We start from the raw sequence: 23,767 nt of genomic DNA, 5'->3' as shown, positions 1-23,767 counted from the left end.
TTTCAAAAAATTAATTTACCACCAGTTGACGTTATTTTGGCCAATAACCGACGTCTCTAGTCATAGTAGAGGAAACGTTGGTATTTCATTGGCCAAAATTAAAATAGTATGAAAAAGACCCAGAAGAATTTCATTGGCTACTAAAAACGTCCCTGGAAAAATTATGACCTTTTGACCTACATTTTCCATAGGAAGTTTAGGCCTTGGTAGAAGTTGAAAAAAACATGGCGGGTGACAAAGTTAACGTTTCACATTTATCTCGGAATGAAGTGATAGGTTTAGTATTTAGACTTACATTATTTGGCGCGTTAACGTATTTTGGAATTAAATGGATGGTGAATGCCATCGACCCCACAAGAAAACAAAAAATCGAAGCTCAAAAACGCGTAAGAATATTTTTGGGCTAATAGGCCTTGGTTTTACATATTTTCAGACTAACCTCAAATTGAGGGCCTCAATACATAAGAAAATGCTTCTATTTCTTTAAAGGCTGAACGCATACTCAATCGAATAGGGGTGAAAAATGTGAAGGTATTATATACCTTTTAGTACTTCTTTTTCTTTTATTGTGTAGTACATTAAAACTTTCCCTTAGCTTTCAGAGTACGAACTCTCAATAGCAGCGCAGTTAGTTGATCCCGGATCTATTGGGGTGTCATGGGTGGATATTGCTGGTTTAGATGATGTAATACAGGAAATACGGGAAACAGTTATACTGCCAATACAGAAAAGAGACCTTTTTGCTGGCTGCCAACTTATACAACCACCTAAAGGCAAATTATTACAAATATCCTTTAATATTATTACCCAAATAACATTATTATAATATACCTGAAGGAGTTTTACTCCATGGACCACCAGGTTGTGGGAAAACGATGATTGCCAAAGCAACAGCTAAAGAAGCAGGTAAAAATTATACCTAAACATAATCTTTAATGATTTTACTATTAAGCGTAATCATTTGACAGGCGCTAGGTTTATAAACCTAGAAGTATCAGCACTGACTGATAAATGGTATGGTGAATCCCAAAAATTAGCTGCTGCAGTATTCACTCTTGTAAGATAAAAATACTTTATGTAATACAGTTTGTGGTCAATATTTGAATCCATTTCTCTTAGGCAATTAAAATTCAACCTTGCATCATATTCATTGATGAAATTGGTGTGTTTATATAATTTAAATTTATCTTTTAAAAATACATTGACCTTAAAATTTTGTTTAGATTCGTTCCTTCGTTCTCGAGATAGCCATGACCATGAAGCCACTGCCATGATGAAAGCACAATTTATGAGCTTGTGGGATGGTCTAATCACAGACCCTGCAGTTCAAGTTGTAGTTATGGGTGCCACAAATAGACCACAAGATGTTGACCGAGCTATATTGCGTAGAATGCCTGCCATGTTTCATATTGGCCTTCCTGTAATACAAAAATTATAAGGTTTCTATAAATTATGATAAACAATTGAAAACGAGAATGTTTTTATTTTTCTTAGAACCGTTTCCAAAGAAAAGGAATTATGAATTTAATACTTGAAAATGAAATTGTTGCTGAGGAAGTTGACATGGAAGAACTTTCCCGTTTAACAGATGGTTTTTCAGGCAGTGATTTAAGGGAGCTATGTCGTAATGCGGCTCTATATCGTGTTAGGGATTACTTGAAAGACGAGGAACTGAATAAATCAATTAATTTGTATGTTTCAAACTTAATATTTTGATGAGAAACATGTTACCTTTTTTTCTTGAAAAATAGAGAAAGCCCTGATGGAGAGAAATTCCACGACACTCTTCGACCTTTCATTCGTGAAGACTTTCTGGGGGCATTATCAAAAATGAGAGAATCGAAAGTGGCTTCTGGAGCTATAGGAAAACATACTGGACTAGATTTAGACTAAACAATTAAACATTAAAATTATAAAAATTATGAGTTTTAAATTAACATTTATGCACAAAACTGTGATATTTCCATTCATTCAACATCTGTTTCATGGGACTGTCAAAGTGCAAACTCAGTTTTTAGGCAGTGCTTAGTTTTATTTTTTACAAATATTAGCCAAGGCTACTTGTTATAATGGACTAGTGGAAAGAAATGCACTTATGAGAAATGAAACCATGCTTCAATTGTAGAGAAATCTCTTTTGAAAATAAAACAATTACCGAAAATGTACTTCAAATTAAGCACCTGTTCACTGACCTAAATTTTATGTGAAGAATTACAAATGCAACACACCACTATACACTGCCAAAAATGTCAAAAGCCTTATACGATAGTGGACAATCAATATTGGAACCCTTTGAGGGTGTAATGGAAGAAATTCAACAGATCATATTCCCTTTATGTAACAAATTCTGCAAACCCCATGAATTGTAAAACTATTTCCCTTATTATTATTATGACTAAAATGTTAAGGTGCGGAAAATTGTAACCTTTCCTTAAAATTCTGCTATAAAATTATAGTAGGTGGATACTTTTGACTTGATCAAAAGGAGTACAACTTTTACCCTAAATTACACTATTCGCTTGTTCTGGTGTAGATAAATATTTGACACACTACACTTAAAATCATCTGGTTATCCAGAATTTATCTACTAGAATGGTTACAGGTAGCCATTTGGGGGAAACATCTTTACCACTAGAACTATTTGCTACCACAGAACCAGAGTAAAAGGATGTCAAAGAGTTACTCTTCTTACCCTACTCTGAAATCCCAGAATAAGCCAAAAGTATTCACATTATGTAGTGATTGCTACAGATGCAAATATTTGTCTTTTCAGATTACATACACTTAACTGCTATATTTTATGAGTAGATGCTCTTTGCTTTATCCCCCCCTTACTGGTCTAATATTTTGTAGTTTTACAAATTTCTCACGTGGGCCACTATGCAGCTCGATGTAAACTGAAAAGGTTAATTACTACCATAAATTTATAGTTATGTTTCACCAAAGTGTATCAGTTCCCTACTTTCTACATGTCAAATATCTACCATGACATGGGCATTAAGTCAAATACTTGCTTTTAAGTTGTATTTTTATTGCTAGAGGAGCCGATCTTTTATGGTATGGCATCAACCCACACAGCTATCAGTAATAAGCACTTATTAGTTCCATGATTGTATTTGGGTTAAAAAAATAACGCCCACCATCTTTTCAGTATAATCTTTCAGACCGCAAGTTCTTAATGTAAGTGGCGAATATTTTCAATCATGAAAACAGAGGCTATACTTGCCGCTAAATATTCCCTATTAAATAGTTGCTATCAGTAATAACAAATATTTGTATTATATAGGTCCACCTGATAATGCTGAACAATAAATTGTTATTACCTGAGAAACAAATAGTATGGAGAATTTAAATTTTCATAATGTTCAAATTAAAATTTTATTCTGAAACTTCTCAACTATTAAGAGTATCCAAAAAACTTTTACACTTGTTCATATTTTAGTGTGTTTTAACAAATCCATTTTCAAATATTAACATGGTCAAAAAATATTAAAATAGAAAAAAATATGTAAATCTTTAGAAAAACACTTTGGACAAAAGCTAGATTATTGGCACACAAAACCACTTTCACTAGCTAGTATAAAAAAATACAATTAAGCAGTTTTGAGGAATACATTTTTTGCTATATTAAAGAACTATTTAAAAATCTTTGGTCTTCAGCGCAACATGTATAAAAATAAGTTTTCATGGCATATATTGCACTTTTCTTATATCACAATTTTACATATTTAAAAATACATTGTAATGGCATAATGTTTTCCCTTACATTTTGGCTGATTCATGGAAATACAACTATGTTAGTTATAAAAAAAACTTTGGCTATGCTAGCGTCTTAAGAGGGATATAAAGTTGATATTTTTTTAATTATTAATATTATTAAAACAAAAAGCTATGTCAAAACTTTTGTCAATTTATCTTTTTTACCAAGAATAGTAAAAGAATTATATTAAGTAAAAAAAATAGCCCATTGGGAAAAACATTAAGAGTGGGTTGAACATTAACAGTTATAATTTTATACCTAACCAAACAACAGGGGATGACTTTGAACTAGATTTGAGATTCAAGTAACTTATTGAAAACAAATTAAAATTAAGTAAACTTGTGAGTATTTAGAAATTAGGGTTTTTAGTAAAATTTAACGCGAATGCAAATTATCTCAAATGAGATTCCACTTAAATATTTATATAAAGCTAATAATATTAGGATAATTCACACACCTTTTAACAAACTCTACCAATTCCTTTTTCCTATGGCTTCCATTTGAGACTGTCTTGCAAACATTAAGCGACGTTCAGCCCCTGGTGCTCTGTTCATGATTCTTTCCTCTTGTTTATTTTTCAATTCAGAAATGGCCATCAGCATTTTACGTCTAGCGCTGAATGGTATTCCCAATTCGTGCAGATCTTTTTCTGATAATGTTAGGAATGTTAAGAGATCAACCTAAGTAATAAAAAAGCCATTACAACCAAGACCAGAAAATGATGGCAGTTTCAAAAAGCATTCAATTGTACTTGTTGCTGTCTGAAAACTTCTAAGAATTTTTCTAGTCCAAGTAATGTAAAAAGTTGCGTCAGATCTTGGATGTCTTCCTGAATTGTTAGGGATGGTTTTGGCATAATAGAATCAAAGAAATTGCTGCAACTGAACATGTTATCCAAATTTGCCATAGCACCGTCACAGCTTTGTTGGTGTTTGACACCTTCAATTGGCAATTGATTCCAGTTAATTTCGGTAGATCCTTGATTAACGCCAGCTTCAACCTACGAATTACAATTTTTAATAATAATTACGAATAAAAATGTTGTGACCAAGAACTTGCTTCTTGCAATGTTTCGGAGCGTTTAGTCAACATTCCATTAAGTTCAAGCCTGTTTTTAAGTAAATGATGTGGCATAGACTTAGAAAAGCCACAGCCAGCCCAGATGTCAGTTGGCACTCTGACAGTTGAGTTTAAGGGTTCATTCATAGCTTTAACAGCTTGCAATTTCTTACGGGCATAATCATCGCAAGCTACTTGATCCACGAAGCGGATTTTCCTCTCACAACCAACGGTTCCAACTCTTCCTACAACACCGCTATTTGACCTAAAAGTTCAAAACAAATATTTGACAAGATATTCCAAAATCAATTTTTCAGATCCTAGTGCAAGCAACAATGATGGAAAGGAGATTAAAATAATAGTATACCTAATTTATTCAATAAATTCTTAAGCTCTAAAGTAATCATGAAATGTACAGCCCAAAATATAAAAATAAGGAATATTACTTTGTGGGTGACAATGGGTCTGATGTTTCCGATAAAAGTGGCCTTGAAACTTTAGTTTCTAGAGTCTTGACCACCGAATTAGCTACAAGATCTTGGTCGTAATTTGGACATTTACTGGCTGGAATTGAAACATCTTTATAGTCTGGTCTATCGCCAAGCCAGTAATTGCTATTCCAACTTGATTGTGAATCTGAAACAAAATGACAATGAGGTTTAATCAAGGACCCTGATAAGAGCTTATATACCTCTATCCGTACTCAAGCTATCTGTACTGCCAGTATAAGATTGATCTGTGCTACTATTGTAAGACTGGCTGTAGCAACTATCAGATGTCATAAAAATTGGACTTTCACAGGGGCTGGAATTAGGCGTAGTTAAGCCACTATTGTGCTCGCTACTTCCAGTACAACTAGACACTGAAACAACAAATAAGAGCGTTAAATTGGGCAACATTTAATTTAAATTTCTAAGGGCCTTACAATGGTCCGATGGTGTTGAGCCACGAGACGTTAAACTCATGTCCATCATAGTTTTTTGCAGCAATCCACCCAACGCCAAATCAGATATTTGTTGCTGAGCTGCAAATCCCAGCTGGGCTTGCAATAATGCTCCATAGAAATTAGACGGGTTTGTGGCCAGTTGACTCATAATCCAAGGTAAAAGAGGATTTGTAGTTCCAGACATTAAATTGGGAGGTGGTACACCGAGAAATGGAGTTTGTGGAAATCCATTTTGCATTAAGAAAGGATTTCCTTGGGCATAAGAGGCCAATTCCTTCAAGGCATTAGCTGAAAAGAAAAGTTTCAAGATTGTAATTGAAATTGTTAATTTAGGGTTTGTTTACTGTCTAAACATAGTTTTCAATGGCATTAACTAACTTACCAGGCATGGAGACATTGTCATTCTTCATAACACTTTCTGGAATTGGAGAGTGATGGTAGACTTTGGCAGGTGGTGGAGGGTTGTTTTGACTGGCAATCGGCTGACCAATGACTCCAGCAAATGGAGGGATGGGAATAGCGTGTTTTTCACAGCAGCGAGGCACTTCAGATTTATCCAAGTCAAGTAAAACACGGCGTACTTCAAAAAGGAACCGAGAGTCTTTCTCAGCACCTCTAACCAAAATGGACTTTGTATTTTGCTTAGGCTTTGGTCTGATTATTATGTTCACATTGAATAGGTCCATCAATTTTGTGACAACATCTATACATTCAATATGTTATTAATTACGCTCAAGCACCAAGCGATATAAAAATCTTTACTTGTGTCCAGCTCTTGTCCTTCTTTTAAGTCAAACATAAGCACCAAGGGCAAATATCCCTAAAACAAATAAGATTTTAGTACTTTAAACTTCAGAAAAACTGATTTAGTAATGAAAACCAATTTACCATAATATCCTGCCAAGCAACAAATACATTATCAAAAGGTCCCGTTATTGTCACCGTTGTCTTTCTAGGCAACTGAGCAAGTTTGGAATTAAAAGCAGCTAAGGCGGTAATAGTGGCCACATCAGGAAATGTAATGTTGACTCCGGTTTCTTTCATGATAGCTTGAACATTGCCATTTCCCCTTCCCATAAGGAAAGCTTGATGTTGGGAAGGTACTTCCAGTGTCATGGTTATTGGAACTATAGTCTAAAATTAATATCATTTGTTTAATTAAATTAACCTAAATAGACATTTCCAACAACTCCATTAAAATGATTAATTTTCATTCAATCCTATAAAATAACTAATAACAGCAAAACTACTGAAAAAAAAAATTTTTTTAGACTGCCTTTTCCTCAAAAGTCTGAAGGAAATTTTCAAAAGCCTGCGAAGGTATTTGTTTGAAGCAAATAACATTAGCAGCGCAGAGATGGATACTTCCAAGATCCATTTTATATACTTCTGGTCACATCAAGAACTTTATCATGATCATTGGCAGAGAAAGAGGGGGTACAGGAGTACATGGTACCCTACTAGATCACTCAATGTATTTATTCAGATTTAAACAAATACCGAAATAGACTATTTGCTAAACACTTCTCTATTGTGGTGAAAATCACTCAAATTTAGAAAAACCAACAAAAAAAAACTATCACCATTTGTGGCTTAAAAAAAATTTAATTTTTGCAATACACCAAATATTTTCCTTCTGGTGCCAATGATCATAAAAACTTTCATAAGAATTATACCAATCGCCAGCTACTAAGTTAGAACTCCAACAATTTCATTTTCCAACCTATCAAAAACCAATCTACTAAAATGTAAAAAAAACTTACGCTGTTGTTTCCATTCAAATAATTCATGAGCATGAGCAGACCCTGGCGGATTTGATTAACTTGGCGTCTACACCCACGCACAACTACAGTAGTGGCTCCTCCTCTCGGTTTCGGTCGTATACTAACAGTGAAACAATACGTATGTTGTATTAACTGTAAAGGAGCGGCTGTCACATCTGGTATATTTTGAGCAAAAGGTGTCGTTGATTGTGGAAGATCAAATGATATTACAACCGGGAGCAATTCCTGGAAGAAAAGTTAAAGAAACCCCATTACAAAAACGTACATTCTTATAATTCATTAACGTACCCTAATCCGGCATTTAGCTTTCTCAACACCATGAACTTGCCCAGCTATTGAGACCTACAGATGAATTTCAAAATTGTTTATATTTTCATACATTCCCAAATTTTTTAATATAACCATACAAGTATATTATTCACTAGTACATAAGAATATTAAACACATTTGAATTTTTTAAAATGGTAACAAAATTATATATACATGATTTTAATGTTGGCCAATATCATAGTTTAACAATCTTGTTACCAATAGATTTTTTTACCTCTTTTTAGTACCAATATTTACCAAATTTTTTTATAACAAGGACTCAAGTTTAAAAGTTCAACATTAGTTGCAAAATCTACTGGTATTCGAGTTGGTTTTAAATAAATTTAAAAAAACTGGGTATGTTCCTATTAGTCATTAAAAAAAAAGTATAGATCCAATTAATTGTTAAAATCAGGTCAACAACCAACACAAATATCATACATTACCTAAACACTAGCTTTTTATATTAAATCAGAGCATACTTAAAATTAAGTTTGAAGAATGTGGAATAGTTGTAACTACTCAAATTTCAAAAAAAAGCAAAAACATTAAATTTTATTCATTTTTAAAATTATAGTTTACGCTGCAGATGCACTATATCTAATTAGACAAACATAAATGTTTCACTATTCAAATTCAAATTCAAATCAAATCAAATCAAATAGTAATTAAATTTAATAAAAACTGATTTAAAAGAGAATGGTCAAATGTCATTAAATTATTAAAATAGAATTAATTTGGTACTCTAATATTAAGGGTTGGGAACAAGATCGTATTTAGGTTACCAAGAATGTGCGAGTATCTTCAAATCCGGCTAGAAATTTTTCTACCTATAATGTAAACCCCCATTTACAGATTCGGTAACCTAAATACATTCTTGATTGTAAGCTATCACCCACTTCACTAATTTTACGAAATGAAATTAAAACTAAATATTTCACCTGGTTGCTTTTTTCACCAACAGTGTTCCTGTTTGAATCTGGAAAGTGAATATGGCACCCTGTTTCCTCCATAACTTGTTGAATATTATGTCCTCCTTTACCAATGATATGGGAATGATCAGTGAAAGATACATCCATTTTCAATGTCACCCGATTCCTCTACAAAATTTTACAAAAAAAACCCATGAATTCAAAAGAGTTTAAAATATACTAACTGATCTTGACACGCACTTTAGTATCCAAATGCTCCAAAACCTTTTCTCTGGCCATTTGCACATCTTCAACATGGCCCACAATTTTAATATGAGGATCTGTTTTGAATTTAAAGTTTGCATTTTATTTAAAGTTGTTTAAAATTTGAAGCTGACAATTTAGTTAAGAATTGGTTTTAAATTTTAAGTTGAAATTTTATGTAAAAAAAAAAAAATACCCAAATTCTGCTCAAGGCCTAGGTGGTTTGAAAAAAAGTATAAAACGAAAATGTGGGGGGCCAGTTTCCGCCTCAACAAAACAGTAAACAGTTTCGTTCAAGAGTTTGACATTGGTATGAAATGATGAATGGCATGGGAGGGCGAAAGATACTTTGGGTGCAAGCCTATTATAAGGGAAACGCTTTCTTTGACAAAAATAGGAGTAAGAGGGGGGGGGGGGTGATCTTAAAAGTCCCTCTTTGTGGCGTTGAGGCGATCGGTGGTGTCAAATGATACACAAGAAGAAAAAAAGTAGTCCCAAGCCTTAGGGCAGCTAGTAGTTTATCTAGTGGTATAATCCACACAACCCAACATTAGCTATAGTACAAGGTTAGCTCCAACTAAGGGGTGAGTTTTTTTTCAGAAAACATAGAACAGTGAGTGACCTTAGGGATCACCACATATACCATGCTTTCAGACACCATAAAAGAAGTTTTATTCCCATTTACATACGGGAATATTTTAACTAAAATTGTATTCAAGTGTAGAAAAATAATTTTACACCAATACTATTATTAGTTTACTTTTAATTACAGAAAAATAAATTGAAATAAAGTTATTAATCTTAAAATGTTTAAAAGGGTAATTAGGTAATATTTTTTTTTAAAAACCAATATTAAAAATATTTCAGACATTAAAATTGACTATTAATCCGATTGGTTTTAGAAGACTATTAAACTCAAAATTTTAACCCACAGACTGAGGTAAAAATTTACAGTAGAAGTGTAGTAATAGGAAGAACGTATAACATTTGTTATAATGCCTAAAATATCCTTTGTACATTTAAGAAATAAACTAATAAATGGGATGAGGTTTAAATATTGATAAGCCATAGGTTCAAGTAGACTTAAAAAATTAATCACTTTTGTTTAAATTTTTAACCCATAAAAAATTTCGGGAAAATGACGTAAGGTTCCGATCTTTAAAAAAAAGATTACACCCCCTCCCACAAAGACAATGAAGTATCCATATTTGGCCTAAAAGATGTATAATTTTCTCATAAATTCGTGAGTAATATGAACGCAAATTGAGAAACAATTCCGTACTTGTTTTTATTAACCACCCCCTCCCCAGAATCCAAGCTTTTTCGCAGACCAGAGGAAAAATAAGCGAGAATAGAGTTACCCTCCCCGTTCCACCCACACGACGAGGGAGAAGAAGAAAAATTCAGTGAAAGCTCTGTTACATTTCCCTCACGACCGGGTTAAGATTAGACTGTAGCGAAAAACCAGACCCCTTCTAGTTCAGTGAAAACGAACGCTGGATCGTTACGGCTTATCAGGCGTAAGATTATGTCCGTCCTTTGCATTACACAATAAAGTAAGGGTCGAAAGTTCTATTTGTTTCAAGTTACTTTGCCGACCAACACGCGTGGAAACTTTCGGTTTATGGGGTCTGGATTTTGTCAACAATTTTCACCCATACGAAGTTACCACCACCATCTCGCCCCCTCCCCACCGGTCTTTTAGTTTTACACTACCATGATTTCGCTGTAATTTTTTAATTTAGTTTTTCCTAGAGGACAATCACTTTCTTATTTTAATAAAGGGTTTTAATTCTGAGCTAGTTTTTAAGTCGGCATGAAAGTAGGCCTTAAAATCATTAGAACGCAGATGCAGACCTTTTTTAGACTTGGCACCCACTTTCAATTTGGAAGGCCAGGATATTGTAGTATTCGTTTCTTCCATTATCTAAGAAATTAAAGTAGATACAATTAAAAAGAGGCCCAGCTAGGAGAAATAAAACAGAAGCCTTCCTATCAAATTACAAATCCTAGTTTAAATAGTACGTCAACGTACCCTTTGAAAAAAATGGTCTGCAGTTTCTCCCTTTAAATCCACACAGCTTTGATCTGAAAGATAAGATAAATTGTCAAATTTCATACTTATTGACCTGCAGTCCTAATAATTTAATTTACGAAACCGACCAATTAATGTTTAGTGTAAATATACGCCGTGTTTACGTCAAATATTTATCAGCGTATTATTTTAGAGACCCGACGATGAAATTTCAATATCCCGCCATGAACACGGCGAGGCGCCGTTTAATTAATCGTACATAAATAATACCAAGGCTTAATATCTTGTGTAGGAGTAGACGAACGTCTGATACAAAGAATATATTACAACATTACATGAAATTACCTTGTAAAACAGCAAGCATATCCTCCAATTTCTTGCGATCAACGCGAAATCTGTCTTCAACATTAAGTGGATCTCCATTAGGCAAATTAAGAGAGCAAATATTTTCGCTTGAACCTGATGCCACAGTGGCTTCGTCCGAACTTTCCGATCCAGCGGCGAGTCGCATGATGCCACTTTGTTTAAACTATTAACTTAATTGTTCAACGATTCACTATTGTTAACTTTTTGTTAGTCACGTTAGAAATAAAACCAAACACACGCAAGCCGCACGTCCGGAACAAAGTTCCCCCATTAACTGGAAAAGCAGCGTGGATCTCCAGAGGTCTTATAGTTTCAAAACTCCGCCTCCGTCTTTATGAGTGCGTGAGATAAGAGAAGTAAATTTCTTCTCTGACCAATCAGCGATAAGATCATTTTGCACGACGGAAAACCGGGAAATTAGACAGTTCATTTTGGAATTCGCGGTTTTTAAAGTTATTTTAAACCTTAAAAAAAGATTTTTGGCATTTTTTACGATAAAATGGATAAAAACTGTAGCTTTCATGACTTTGAAGAGTATAATTTCAATACTGAAATGTTCCGAGCTAAGACTACTTTGAAAAACGAGGATTCTGGCGATAACATGGATCAGAAACAAACTTTAAAATCTTCGGCTCATAGAGAAAAAACCGAAATCATTTTCTGGGAAGGAAGAGGAGATGCAGCAGATTCTCAAGCCAATTCAGAAAGAAATCAATCTGGCCCGAAGTCTGGAGAACCTAAACAAATCGAAACCAAATTTTCTAAAAGTTACTTCTTGTACGAAAAGCTTAAGAAACTGCAAGACGATCATAAGAAGAAACGTCAAAACGATGCCAAACTGCTGGAAAACCTAAAAGCAAAATTCAGAGAACGCGTTAGACAGCATTTCAACAAGCTGGAAGACGCCGTCAATGTTTTCTACGCTGAAACTGACCAGATACAAGAAGAACAAATTTCAAAGTTTGAAAGTGTCATTGCCGACATTGAAATTCTAGAATCCGAACTGGAAGAGTTTAGAGGAGCTATCACAACACTCTTTGATAACTAAATTTTGTGTTAAGCTAAAGCTTCTTTTACCTCATTGCATATTGTATTTATCCATTATAGAAATAAATGAATTGTAGTTTAAATACAGTCATCTTTTATTATTAAACAAACATCTCAAACTTCAATTGGTATCCTGAAAAATATTATCTTGACCAAGAATTTGCTATCCTCTCCTCTAGGGGGGAGGGGGTCGGCAGCGGGTGCCACCTGACCGTGAAAAAAATAAAAACTTGCACAAACTAGAGAAATTCGAAAAAAACTTTTTTACACGTTTTGACTAGTAAGTGGGGGGCCCACAAATAGTAAGGTTCACTTGCTAATAACCAGTGGCGCACCCAGACACTGATTATATTGGTCGACTTGTAGAAAACATTTTTATATAGACCTATATTATAATATTTTTGTAGAAAGCCAGGATTAACAAAAATTGTGATACTTGCTATCATCTGAATGCAGCTCCCACCACGGACTCTATTATATCTAAATACATAAATAACATAATATAATGTTACTTATGCTAAATATAATAGAGTCCGTGCTCCCACTGCCTGCGTCACTGTACATAACAAAAATAGCAAGAACCCATTAAATTACACAAAGCTTTTTCATGCAGACATCAACATTGTCTAATTTTTTGAAAATTGAACTTTTTTGCACTCTTTAGAGCCACCAGAAGTATATATCTCATAGAAGCTGTTACCCGCAAAGGTAAGAGGTGCAAGCAAATAACATTAGATGAGTCCTTTACTCTTTAAGAGAATACCTGCTTCGAATACCTGCTTCACTTCATACCCACTACACAAGAGGATGTCAGAACACCTTCCATGTTGAAAGTCTAGAGACTAACCTACGTACACTATCAATCAAATGCAGAGGCATAAAACTGTGGAACAATCTTCCCTTTTCTATATGCACTATTACTAATACTCGTGAATTCAAGAATGCCATCCACGAAAACGGTTTTAACTAATTAATTTAATTTTTAAAGGACTTAACTAATTTATTGTTTTAATTATTTGCCTTGTTACCTACAGGCTTGGTATATTTTACCGGGACCCCCTTGAAAATCAGCTTTGCTGAAGGGGATATCCCTTAATAAAGACCATATTATTATTATTATTATTATTATTATTATTATTATTACACTTGTGGTATCACTTACAGAGGACATGCCCTCCAAAGCATGCTTTATGGAAAATGTTAAAACCCATTGGAAGGAACAGCCAAATTATTGATATCCTTGGAGGGGGAGGAAAATCCATTTAACCTGACCTATTTTTACTAACAGTTACTTCCAAGACCATTCCTCATACTATACTTTTTTTTATGAACAATACATTCTAAAACCAACAGTCAAGTGAGCGATCAACTAATAAGAACACCTCGATGGTAATATTTGAGGTTACATACCCTAGCTAGGTAGGTATTAAAAGTAGAAATTTAAAGATTTCGGAAAGGAACTTAATTTTACATCCTGCCCAAAACAAGTGATAATTTTGGAAAATCTCAAGGGAAATTTTAAATAATTTGCTGAAAACCACATACTGTATAAATTACAATAAGCTTTATTAATTAACCCACTAAAACACATTTTATTACAAACGTACACGAGTAACAATGGCTGTACAAATACTACAGCAGTTATGAGGTAATACTCAACTCGACAAACATACAAAAATAATATACAAAGTTTGGCCGCCAATGAAATTTCTTAAAAAATATATTTTTTCAAAGAAGTTGGATTTTATAAAAGTCGCGGCAGAGTCACGGGTATTTCATTTTCTACAACAAAAAGTTAATCCTTCACTCAAATAAGCCTTCTCATTCTTATGGCATCGAGAGGATGGTCTAAAATTGTTAAGTAGTCAAAAGTTTTTTTTCATAAAATGCAAATATTCATTTCAATAAGATAAAATTAAAATTTTAAAAGAGATGGTTCCTTCGAGGAAAAGGCAGTTTTTCATAGTTTCAGAAAGGGTTATTTCGTAAAAATGAGCTTCAAAAACCCTTATTTAAATTAATGTCCTTGGTCTTCACTGTCACTAGTGTCTAATTATAAATAATATTTAATTAGATATGGTTAAAATGTTTGAAATCAACACAAATAATTACCTTTCTTGCCTTGATACTGATGTCTTCGTAGCCTATCATAAAGATCTTCTTTATTGGTCCCATAAACACTAGCGTTGCTCCTAGCTAAACTATTTGTTTTTCCAGTATGGAGTCCATCTGTTTTCAAATATTAAGTTAAGAATAGTAAAGTTCAAGATTGAACAGGTAAGAACATGGAAACATACCTTTCATGTAGGTTTCATTATAAAAGTTAGGCATCTCCCAGGCATCATCATCATCATCGTAATAATAAGCATAATTGCTATGATGAGATGGAGCGATACTTTCAGCATAGGGCGCAGGGGCTCCGTAATAGAAGTTAGTTTGAGAACCTGAAAGATCTACAGGGGGCTCAGGCATCTTCTTAGGTTTATTCTTATTTGACGACCTAAATATGTTTCAAGAAATTGTAAAAAAAAGAATCAAAATGACATATTATAGAAAAAGCGTACCTGACACAAATCATCCATATAAGTAGTACTAATAGTATAATAAATATAACAGCTCCCGCAATTCCACCAGCAATATACACAAATTCTGATTTCTTTTCACACTTATCACCGTAAAAATTAGCTGCACAGTCACATTTTGGCAATTTACTTTCATTTGCAACTTCACATTTTCCACCATTCTGACAATAATCATCACATACATCTGATAGAAATTAGAAATGATAATGTTAAACAAATAAATCTTTATAAAATATTACCAGATCTTACGTTGACATTCATCAGTTTCTTCTATAAGCCTATAAGTGGGTTTGCATTCGCAACTGTACTTTTCCAAATTATCCCGGAGCACACAGAATGCATTTGGCTTACACAGACTCTTTTGACCTTTGATTACGCAAGGGTTGGAACAATCAGATTCTTGAGTAGAGCCAGTTTTGTCTGTGGTAGTATCTTGACGACACTGAATGCATTTAGCATCCCTTTGCTCTTTGTCTTGATAACTTGCCTTTGGACAAGGGCTGCATTTATCCAGAGTTACATTCAAATAGTAGCCAGCCTTGCAAAGTTCTGTAATTGAATTTTTTGGCTTAGATAAAATATTGTAATAATAAGTAAAGTGGATATTAATTATTACCAAGAGAACATTGGTCACGTCCCATGGCTCCAACTGAAGGAGTTGTTCTTCCACCTGGACATTGGACGCAAGAAGGCATACCTCTACCTCTATAGAAGCCCTGCGGACACGGTTCACAATTACCAGTGGTAGACAAATGGTAGCCAGCAGCACATTCCTCTGAAATAATCGATTACACAATCAAAATAGCCCAAAGGAAACAAAATCAAATAACAAAATAGAACACCCACCTCTACATTCTTGAAGTGACACAGCTTGGTTACTTCTGGTAGTCATTCCTTGTCCACAAGTAAAGCAGCTGAAGGACCCTTCATTTGGTTGATAGAAACCATATCCACATGGACGGCACAGACTGTAGGCTTCATCGTAGAATTTTCCCGGAGAGCAGCGTTCTGCAATTTTTTACAAAAGTTTTTGCTAAATTAGTATAGGACTACTTATTACAGTAGCATATAACAAAAAATACCTTTGCATTCGTTTGACGACCTTGCTCCAGCAGCAACAGTCACTCCTTGTTTTCCAGCAATTGTGGGGCAAGTTTTGCAAGTTAGCTGTCCCATTTCGTTTTGATAAGTACCAATTGGGCATGAGATGCAAGCTAGAGTTACATTTTCGTAGAAGGTACCAACTGCACATTCAACTGTTTAGGAATGGAAATATGATACAAATAAATATTTGTTACAACTTCAATTACTTAGATAAGAACTTATACATACCACAGTTTGGCGCAACAACAACTTGTCCGGGTGGACAAGCATAGTCAGTTTTCATGTTCAGAGAGGTCAAATCTGGAATTACATTAGGCAGAGTGTCCCTAACTTCAAAGGCCGAATCTTGAAGAACAGCCATTTCAACTACATTTCTCACGGTGGACTGCTCTTGGGTATTGATATTAGACACGGGATCACTAAAACATTAAGGCAACAATGTTACGACCATAGAAATTTATTTCACAATCGAATTTATTTCAACATACTTGTTAGCGGGGAAAGATATTTCGACAACATAAATATCATTATTTTCAGTTTGTCTTCTAACTCTCGGTTGTTTATTACATTTAACATTGACGTGAAGCCTTGAACAAGCTCCAGGAGTATTGTCTGTGCAGATTCTCCATGCCTGGTTCATTTTTAACAAACTCTCCATAACCCTTGAGTTCAAGATCTTCTTTCCAGAGTCCGAGCATACAACAGAAGATGGGAAGCTCATAGCAACCCTAAATATTCTTTGTGCTGGTTTTTTAGCTGTAAAAACATTCAAAAGAAAAAATAAATGATCTAGAAAAACCAAATGGTTATTAATACTTACGAGCACATGCTGGAAAGATAAGCGGCTCAATGGGTTCCTTAGATGGTCTCCAGAAACCTTCAGCACCACAAGTGTAAAATTCAGGAACTTGTTGAGAGAATTGTAAACCATCATCGCAAGAGATAGTGCAAACTTTGAAACGACCATTTGGACCCCAATCTGAGCAATGTCTTTGGCCTCCACTTGGTGGGATTGGCAAAGAACAGAATTTACCTGAACAAATACAAAGCATTATTTTTTATTCATTTACTCTAAAGATTTATACTCACTCAAAACATGAACTTGAAAGTCACACAGAGCTGTGTTACCAGCTTCATCTTGGGCAATGTATGATAGTTCGTAATTTCCTCGAGTTAGAGGCACTCCTGATCGCAGACCGCTTCTTTCCTCCACTTTAACTACTTTTTGATCATCAACAAACTGAGGTTCTTCCCAGTTCACAATTGTGGTGGCGTTTTGAGTAACAACCCAAACATCTGATGGGCAAGCAGTCACTTTGGGAGGAGTTTTGTCTTGCTTCATGATTCTACATTCATCACCAGACAAACCAACTGAGCAGACACGTTCTCCACAAATACCGGGGCCTTCTCTTTCAACTGTTCCATCAACCCTAAGCAAATTACTTCAGTTAGAAATTCTATACTCATTTTTGAACTAAAAAAAACAATTACTTGTCATAACCAGTCCATCTAAGAAGTAAGCCACTGAAGAGCACCGGTGCACTTTTGCAGCTTCTAAATTGAGCAGGAATTTCATTTGCACTGTCTAATTTCCTATTCCATAAGTTGACCCGGCTAATTCGACCATGGAAGCCAGTTCCAGCAATGGCCTTATTTTGTTCACCAAGCATGGCACCAAGTGCAACCCAACCACTAAAATTAACCAAATGTTATTGAAACTAACTACAATAAAAATTAATATTTTTAAACATTCTGATATACTTACTAAGAAGGCAGGTACATTCCTTGAGAATATCCAGATGCACTACCAGCAACCGCCGTGTCAGTTATAAGGGAAATGGTTCCATCAGTACCATCCCACATGACTACGATATGATGCCACTGGCCATCATTTATAGGAACATTTTCCAAGTATGGAATAAATACATCAGAAGCTACATCTGGGAAAAGTGAAATTAGAGCCCCAGTGCTATCAACTTGAATTAATACTTTCTTTCCAATGGGAAGGTGAGGCGAACTACAAAGCGGCAAAAGAATTAGATACAAGAACTACATACTACTGAAAAGTGTAAGAATACTTACTTTACGCTGTACAAAGTGACTAGAGTACCAGGAGTATCTGGGCTGTTGAATTGAACCCACAGAGCTAGTGTTAAACTGCTTGAACCTAAATCGAATGGTGCAGCCAAAGCCACACTAGATGATCTGCTTTCATCATTTACATAGAGGTCATAATCAATGTTTATTGCTATAAAACAAATTTTAATATTTACACATACACAGCTTTTAGAAATGGAAAATTAAAAAACTCACTTTTCCTACAATCTTCACCAGTCATATTGAATGGGCATTTACAGTAGAATCCATCTGTTAAATCTATGCAAGTAGCAGTGGGTGGGCACGACATTGAAGTACAATCCATTATGTCATCTTCACAATTAGTTCCAGTGAACCCAGTTGGACAAACGCATCGATAATTATCTCCCAATTTAACACAAGTAGCTCCATTTTGGCAAACATTGTCAGCACAGGCATCATATTCATACTGGCAACCAATTCCAGAGTATTCAGGCAGGCAGGTACAATTTAGACCACTTCCATAGTCTCTACACTGGCCGCCATGCATACAAGGGTTGCCTATGCAACGTTCAGGAGAAGTCTGGCAACGTTTACCATCAGTTCCTGAAGGGCAACTATAAAAAACAAAACCATAGCCTTCAAAAACCTGAGTGGCACACTATGTCCTTCCAGATCAATTTTACATACACGCAGAAATAGTCTTGAAATAAGTCAATGCATTTGGCATCATTCAGGCAAGGCTCGTTAGAACAGCCTCCAATATCAGATTCACATCTTTCGCCAGTCCAGCCATTTGTACACTGACAACGGAATCCATTGATGGTATCAGTGCAAATTCCATTGTTTAGGCAAGGATTGGAAGCACATTCATTGATATTAAACTATCAAATTAAAGAAATATATACATGTTAAATATAACGTTATTTCTACACTCCCTAAACAAATAATATTCATGACTTGCTTACCTGGCAAAGCTCTCCAGTGTAACCAGGGTTGCAAACACACTTGTAAGAGTTATCTAAGTCCACACACGTTTCTGTGCCCGCGGGATGACATGGGTTACTGATGCATTCGTCTACTGCAGCTTCACACTGAAGACCAACATAGCCAGGGCGGCAATGGCAAACAAATCCATCAACTAAGTCATGGCAAGAACCTCCATTTTGACAAGGTTTCACTTCACAAGCATCAATTGGATGTTGGCAACGTGAACCAGTGAATCCAGCATCGCATCTTCAAAGGAAATTGTAAGGAAATATAATTTCCTCTAAGAGATACTTATACACAAATTGGAAACTAACCTGCATAGATAGCCATCTTCCAAATCAATACATTGGCCAGCATTCATACAGGGGTTACTGATGCAATCATCTATGTTATTGTCACAATTGCTACCGGTCCATCCCGGGTTGCAAATACACTCATATCTATGAAGCCTGTCTACGCAAAGTCCATTAGTACAAGGGTTGCCAAGACAAAGGTCAATTTTGGTTTGACAGCGTTTTCCTGAAAAGCCAGTTGGACAATCACAATGGAAATCATTGACCAGGTCAGTACAATTAGCGCCCAATAAGCAAGGCTGTTCTGCACAGTCATCTAAAACATTAAAAATTGTATGAGAATTAGCAACAATTCTATTACAAAAGAAACCAAGTACTTACCAATATTAACTTCACAAGTCCTTCCACTCCAGCCAGGTAAACATTCACATTTGTACCTTCCTTGAAGAAGAGGAATGCAAGCAGCGGCGTTATTGCAAGGATTGCTTCCAACCGTGCAAGGATTAACAGTGATGTTGCATGATGGTCCTTCATAGCCCGATCTACAAAGGCAGTTTACATTTCCCATTCCTGGAAGATCTTGGCACATTGCTCGTTCTGGACAAGTATTGTTTGAACAGTCACTCTTTTCATTTTGACATTGAAGACCACTATACCCAGGGGCACATTTGCATGTATAGCCTTGGGGCTTGTCAAAGCAAGAACCTCCATTGAAGCAAGGTTGGCTAGCACATTCATCTACATCAACTTCACAGAACTGACCAGTGAAACCAGCAGGGCAATAGCAAGTTGCATGATGGTTTTGTACCAAGCACAAGCCTCCATTCTGACAAGCTTGGTTACTACATTGTACTGGAATGCAAGCCTCTGGATTGAGGGCGCCAGGTCTCATGGTTCTTCTATCCACAGAACATTCTTTACAAGATGTTTGACCTTCTTCAGTTTGATAAAAATCAATGGGGCAAGGAGCGCATGGTTCCAGGCCAGTTTCTGAGTATGTTCCAGCAGGACAACGTGTTTTACACATTGAAATGGACACAGCTCCTGGTGAATAAGTGTAAGTATTGGCAGGACATCTTTGACATTCCTTGAATCCTTCTAGAGGCGGGACTTCAGAGAACGTATTGCTGGGACATTGCAAACATGGTACTAAACCAGTAGGCGAGTATGTTCCATATCCACAAACAGGAACACATTCAATCAAACTTTTACTACCCTCTTGTTTAGTGAAAGTACCATCAGGACAACGTTTGCAAACACCTTGTCTGGTAATGTCTTGATAATACCCTCTAGGACAGAACTGGCATCCTTCAGTTTTGGACGCAAAAGTTCCAGCAGGGCAATGCAAGCATCGTGGTACTTCTCCACTATCTTCCTGGTTTAGAACTTCACCATCTTCACAAGTAAATCCTCGAAGTATAGATGACCTAATAGCCTGAATTCCTGGACATTGCCCTCCAGTATTTTGGGAAGTAACATTGAGTATAGGTTCAATTATGGCCGAGGTACTTGGAACACTCAAATCAAAAATAAGACCAAGTGTTGATCCACACAAGTCATAGAGTAGCCTTTGACGGACAACTGGGTCGATTCTTAACACATACGCAATAGAAAGTTCATTTTCGCTGTTCGCAATAATACTGCTGTTGTGGAATGTAATATCCATTCTGACGTTGATAGCCGAGCATCTTTGAGACAGAATGTCATTGAGAGAAGCATAATACGTTCCCATGTAACTTAGGTATTCTCCAAGGCAAGATGGAGTCACAGCTCCACCTGCTCTGTACATGACTTGAGCAGTTACATCATAAGCGGCTTGGTTTGTGTCTTCAGGTACACAGTCAGGAACAATACCGCTAGGAGCCCAAGGTTGCCCATCAGCACAGTTGTAACTTTTGGTTTCAACTCCATCAGTAAATTTGTATCCAGAATTACAGGTAGCTATACATTCATATCCAGCCGGGTCCAATTTTGGAAGACAGTTCACAGCTCCATTAGCTGGGGCAGCTAAAGACCAGGCCACACAGGCGGTTGCTTGCACAGAAACCTGGAAATGGCAGGTAGCAGAGTTCCCAAACTTATCAGATGCCACTACAGTAACATTACGATAGCCTCCGATGGGAATTATTGCAGTTTCTGGAGACAGAACTATAGTAACCTCTCCAGATTTATCAGTGGCATTTATAAGTCGACGCGTTTCATTAAAGTTTATTTGATAGCTGTCTTGGCGTTCAACAAGTTCAACAACATAAGATTGTGGACAGCTTAGAGAAGGTGGTGTGTCATCTACAATACGAATATAAAAATTGAGCTTAATGAATTCAGTTTGGATAAATTTATTAAATTTGAAACTTACCAGGAACTGTGATATTAACAATGCAAACAGCGACATTGCCATCAAAATCATAAGCTAAGTATTGAACTGAAGTATCTTTGAAAACCATTACAGGTGGTTTGAATCCTACAGGTCTAACTTCAAATCTAGCAATTCTGCCAGAATTATCAACAGCTACAGGAACAGTGAAGTTCACAGGTTGCAGACCAGTCAGAGATTTACCCACAAAAACTGGCCTATTTGGGCAGTTGACAAATTGAGGAGGTTCACGATCTGGATGGTAGAATAAAATAGACAGTTAACACTGTTCAAATAATAGAACCTTGAATGAACTCACCAACACAGACAGGAAAGCCAGAATTGTAGCCTAACAAAACCTCTTCAGTAGTGTCCTCGCAACCAACCAAATCAAATCTGAGGCAGGGATTTCTGTTGTAGCTAACTATACCCAAAATAACAAATCTTGCTCTAACACTTTGAGGCAAAGTTATAACTGATAGCTCTCCATAGTTGCCTGGGTCACGACTGGTTAAGTTGAAATTCTAATAAAACATCAATTTTAAAGTTAAAACCTATTAAAAATGGTTAAAACAGAAGAAACTTACAGGAAAATAGACAACGAAATTTTCCGTATCTTTCACTTTATAGAAGAACCTTAGTTCAGTAGGTCTACCAACGACGTCATTAGTTACGACTCCCTTGACTAGAAGAGCCTTAATACGGAAGACCTCTCCAAGGTCAACAGTAACATATGTGAAAGGCTCTTGCTGACCACACCACCCTGTGGCACTGTTCAATCTTATGTTTTTAGCTTCATAATTACTCCTCTGAGAAGTAGCATTTATCGCACTTTCAGGAATAAGTCCAGATGCCAGACCAAGTGGCTTTACAACCTTGCATTCAGCGTCTAGAGATAACACAAATTAAAAATTAAATTTTAAATGCCAAAAATGATGAACAAATAATTTTAAATACTTTTAACGCAAGTGATGGGGTCTGCTGAATATGGCACATATCCTGGCTTATCACAGGCGAATGCCACTTCTGAGCCTTGTTCATAACTGGTAACAATTTGGGTTCCATCTGCAGGTCGTCCAGGATCTTGGCAGACAGGACCTTCACAACGTAAATCTCCAAAGTCCCACGAACCATCTTCCAAACAACGTATTACATTATCATTCATGGTTGTTTTTCCTCCAAGGGTGAATGTTTCTTCGCAACCAAAGAAGAAACTGGCTTTGTATCTTGTATCAACGTAGAAACCATAAGTGGCTCCAGGGGTTGTTTGAGGAACTCCACAATCAACTCCTAAAACAATAGTTCAGACATGGATAATATGTAATTTGGTAAGGACGTAATTAACGTCAAATACGTACGAGGACACGCGGGTGGTAATCCAGATAACCAATAGTCAGATTTACTATCACTAGGGTCATAAACGCACTGCCTAAAATAGGAAGTACTTGTTGGTCTTAAAGGCCTGCCATCTTGGGCGCAAGAAGCAGTGATATTTTCCAAAAACGGTACCAAGTCACCTTCAACCGTTGATTGAATTGATAAACCTTGTGCGGGGTCCTCTGGGAATGACGTACATTGGGCGTCTAAAAAGGGGTAAGTATGACTTTTTTGTAAAACTATACTTTACAGCTTGACGAACTTGTTAAAAAACATACATTGACAAACGGGCACGGTTCCATTCCATACACCATTACTGGTGCAAAGCAATGTGGAACTTCCCTGCATCAGATAACCAAAGTTACATTGAAAGTTGATGACGTCTCCAAATCTAAAGGCGTTCTTGGTAGATAACATTAACCCATTCTCTGGACTGGAAAGGCTAGGGCACATTTTCGCTGCGAAAGGAAGTTAAAACAAATAAGAGATTTAATATAAACAAAGACAAGTT

At 35.9% G+C, this 23,767-nt stretch overlaps 3 protein-coding genes across 4 annotated transcripts in view; 1 reads left to right on the top strand and 2 right to left on the bottom strand.

The window, feature by feature from the left end:
* Positions 1 to 153: 153 nt before the first annotated feature.
* Positions 154 to 2,190, top strand: nmd (no mitochondrial derivative). The gene is made up of 9 exons (XM_090158983.1): positions 154 to 386; positions 490 to 531; positions 596 to 767; positions 832 to 906; positions 969 to 1,057; positions 1,120 to 1,162; positions 1,224 to 1,420; positions 1,495 to 1,691; positions 1,752 to 2,190. The coding sequence occupies exons 1-9, from the start codon at positions 225 to 227 to the stop codon at positions 1,891 to 1,893; spliced, it is 1,119 nt and encodes a 372-aa protein (XP_090015109.1). The 5' UTR covers positions 154 to 224; the 3' UTR covers positions 1,894 to 2,190.
* A 1,171-nt stretch (positions 2,191 to 3,361) lies between these two features.
* BicC (protein bicaudal C) lies at positions 3,362 to 11,729 on the bottom strand. Of its 2 annotated transcripts, none has more exons than XM_090157636.1 (16): positions 11,414 to 11,729; positions 11,069 to 11,121; positions 10,891 to 10,960; positions 9,031 to 9,110; positions 8,800 to 8,958; positions 7,838 to 7,891; positions 7,529 to 7,774; positions 6,654 to 6,899; positions 6,528 to 6,585; positions 6,148 to 6,468; positions 5,745 to 6,053; positions 5,511 to 5,681; positions 5,266 to 5,455; positions 4,820 to 5,084; positions 4,512 to 4,760; positions 3,362 to 4,440 (listed from the first exon to the last, which is right to left on the bottom strand). In XM_090157636.1, exons 1-16 carry the CDS (start codon positions 11,577 to 11,579, stop codon positions 4,231 to 4,233), a joined length of 2,847 nt encoding a protein of 948 aa, XP_090013762.1. In that variant the 5' UTR covers positions 11,580 to 11,729; the 3' UTR covers positions 3,362 to 4,230. The 2 variants fall into 2 exon arrangements, with proteins under 2 accessions (XP_090013762.1, XP_090013763.1); XM_090157637.1 differs by having other exon boundaries at positions 5,523 to 5,681.
* A 2,294-nt stretch (positions 11,730 to 14,023) lies between these two features.
* Positions 14,024 to 23,767, bottom strand: part of uif (sushi, von Willebrand factor type A, EGF and pentraxin domain-containing protein uif) — a 52,295-nt gene continuing 42,551 nt past the window's right edge. The window contains exons 19-44 of the mRNA XM_090158137.1: positions 23,535 to 23,714; positions 23,238 to 23,462; positions 22,837 to 23,169; positions 22,467 to 22,768; positions 22,199 to 22,403; positions 21,883 to 22,134; positions 19,908 to 21,812; positions 19,548 to 19,842; positions 19,212 to 19,479; positions 18,934 to 19,127; positions 18,481 to 18,860; positions 18,250 to 18,415; positions 17,933 to 18,184; positions 17,659 to 17,859; positions 17,257 to 17,597; positions 16,988 to 17,200; positions 16,656 to 16,923; positions 16,396 to 16,586; positions 16,146 to 16,319; positions 15,910 to 16,071; positions 15,680 to 15,838; positions 15,313 to 15,612; positions 15,046 to 15,247; positions 14,779 to 14,981; positions 14,594 to 14,710; positions 14,024 to 14,530 (exon numbers count right to left, since the gene is read on the bottom strand). Of these exons, the coding sequence (XP_090014263.1) occupies positions 14,499 to 14,530; positions 14,594 to 14,710; positions 14,779 to 14,981; positions 15,046 to 15,247; positions 15,313 to 15,612; positions 15,680 to 15,838; positions 15,910 to 16,071; positions 16,146 to 16,319; positions 16,396 to 16,586; positions 16,656 to 16,923; positions 16,988 to 17,200; positions 17,257 to 17,597; positions 17,659 to 17,859; positions 17,933 to 18,184; positions 18,250 to 18,415; positions 18,481 to 18,860; positions 18,934 to 19,127; positions 19,212 to 19,479; positions 19,548 to 19,842; positions 19,908 to 21,812; positions 21,883 to 22,134; positions 22,199 to 22,403; positions 22,467 to 22,768; positions 22,837 to 23,169; positions 23,238 to 23,462; positions 23,535 to 23,714 (7,520 nt within the window). The 3' untranslated portion in view covers positions 14,024 to 14,498. The remainder of the gene's footprint in view (positions 14,531 to 14,593; positions 14,711 to 14,778; positions 14,982 to 15,045; positions 15,248 to 15,312; positions 15,613 to 15,679; positions 15,839 to 15,909; positions 16,072 to 16,145; positions 16,320 to 16,395; positions 16,587 to 16,655; positions 16,924 to 16,987; positions 17,201 to 17,256; positions 17,598 to 17,658; positions 17,860 to 17,932; positions 18,185 to 18,249; positions 18,416 to 18,480; positions 18,861 to 18,933; positions 19,128 to 19,211; positions 19,480 to 19,547; positions 19,843 to 19,907; positions 21,813 to 21,882; positions 22,135 to 22,198; positions 22,404 to 22,466; positions 22,769 to 22,836; positions 23,170 to 23,237; positions 23,463 to 23,534; positions 23,715 to 23,767) is intronic.

The sequence above is a fragment of the Leiobunum rupestre genome, chromosome 9 (genome assembly GCF_980474605.1).
Source record: "Leiobunum rupestre chromosome 9, qqLeiRupe1.1.hap1, whole genome shotgun sequence".
In the NCBI taxonomy this organism is placed as follows: Eukaryota; Metazoa; Arthropoda; class Arachnida; order Opiliones; family Sclerosomatidae; genus Leiobunum; species Leiobunum rupestre.
Note: the sequence above shows the minus strand (reverse complement) of the source record. Positions and strands in the feature narration are given on the sequence as shown.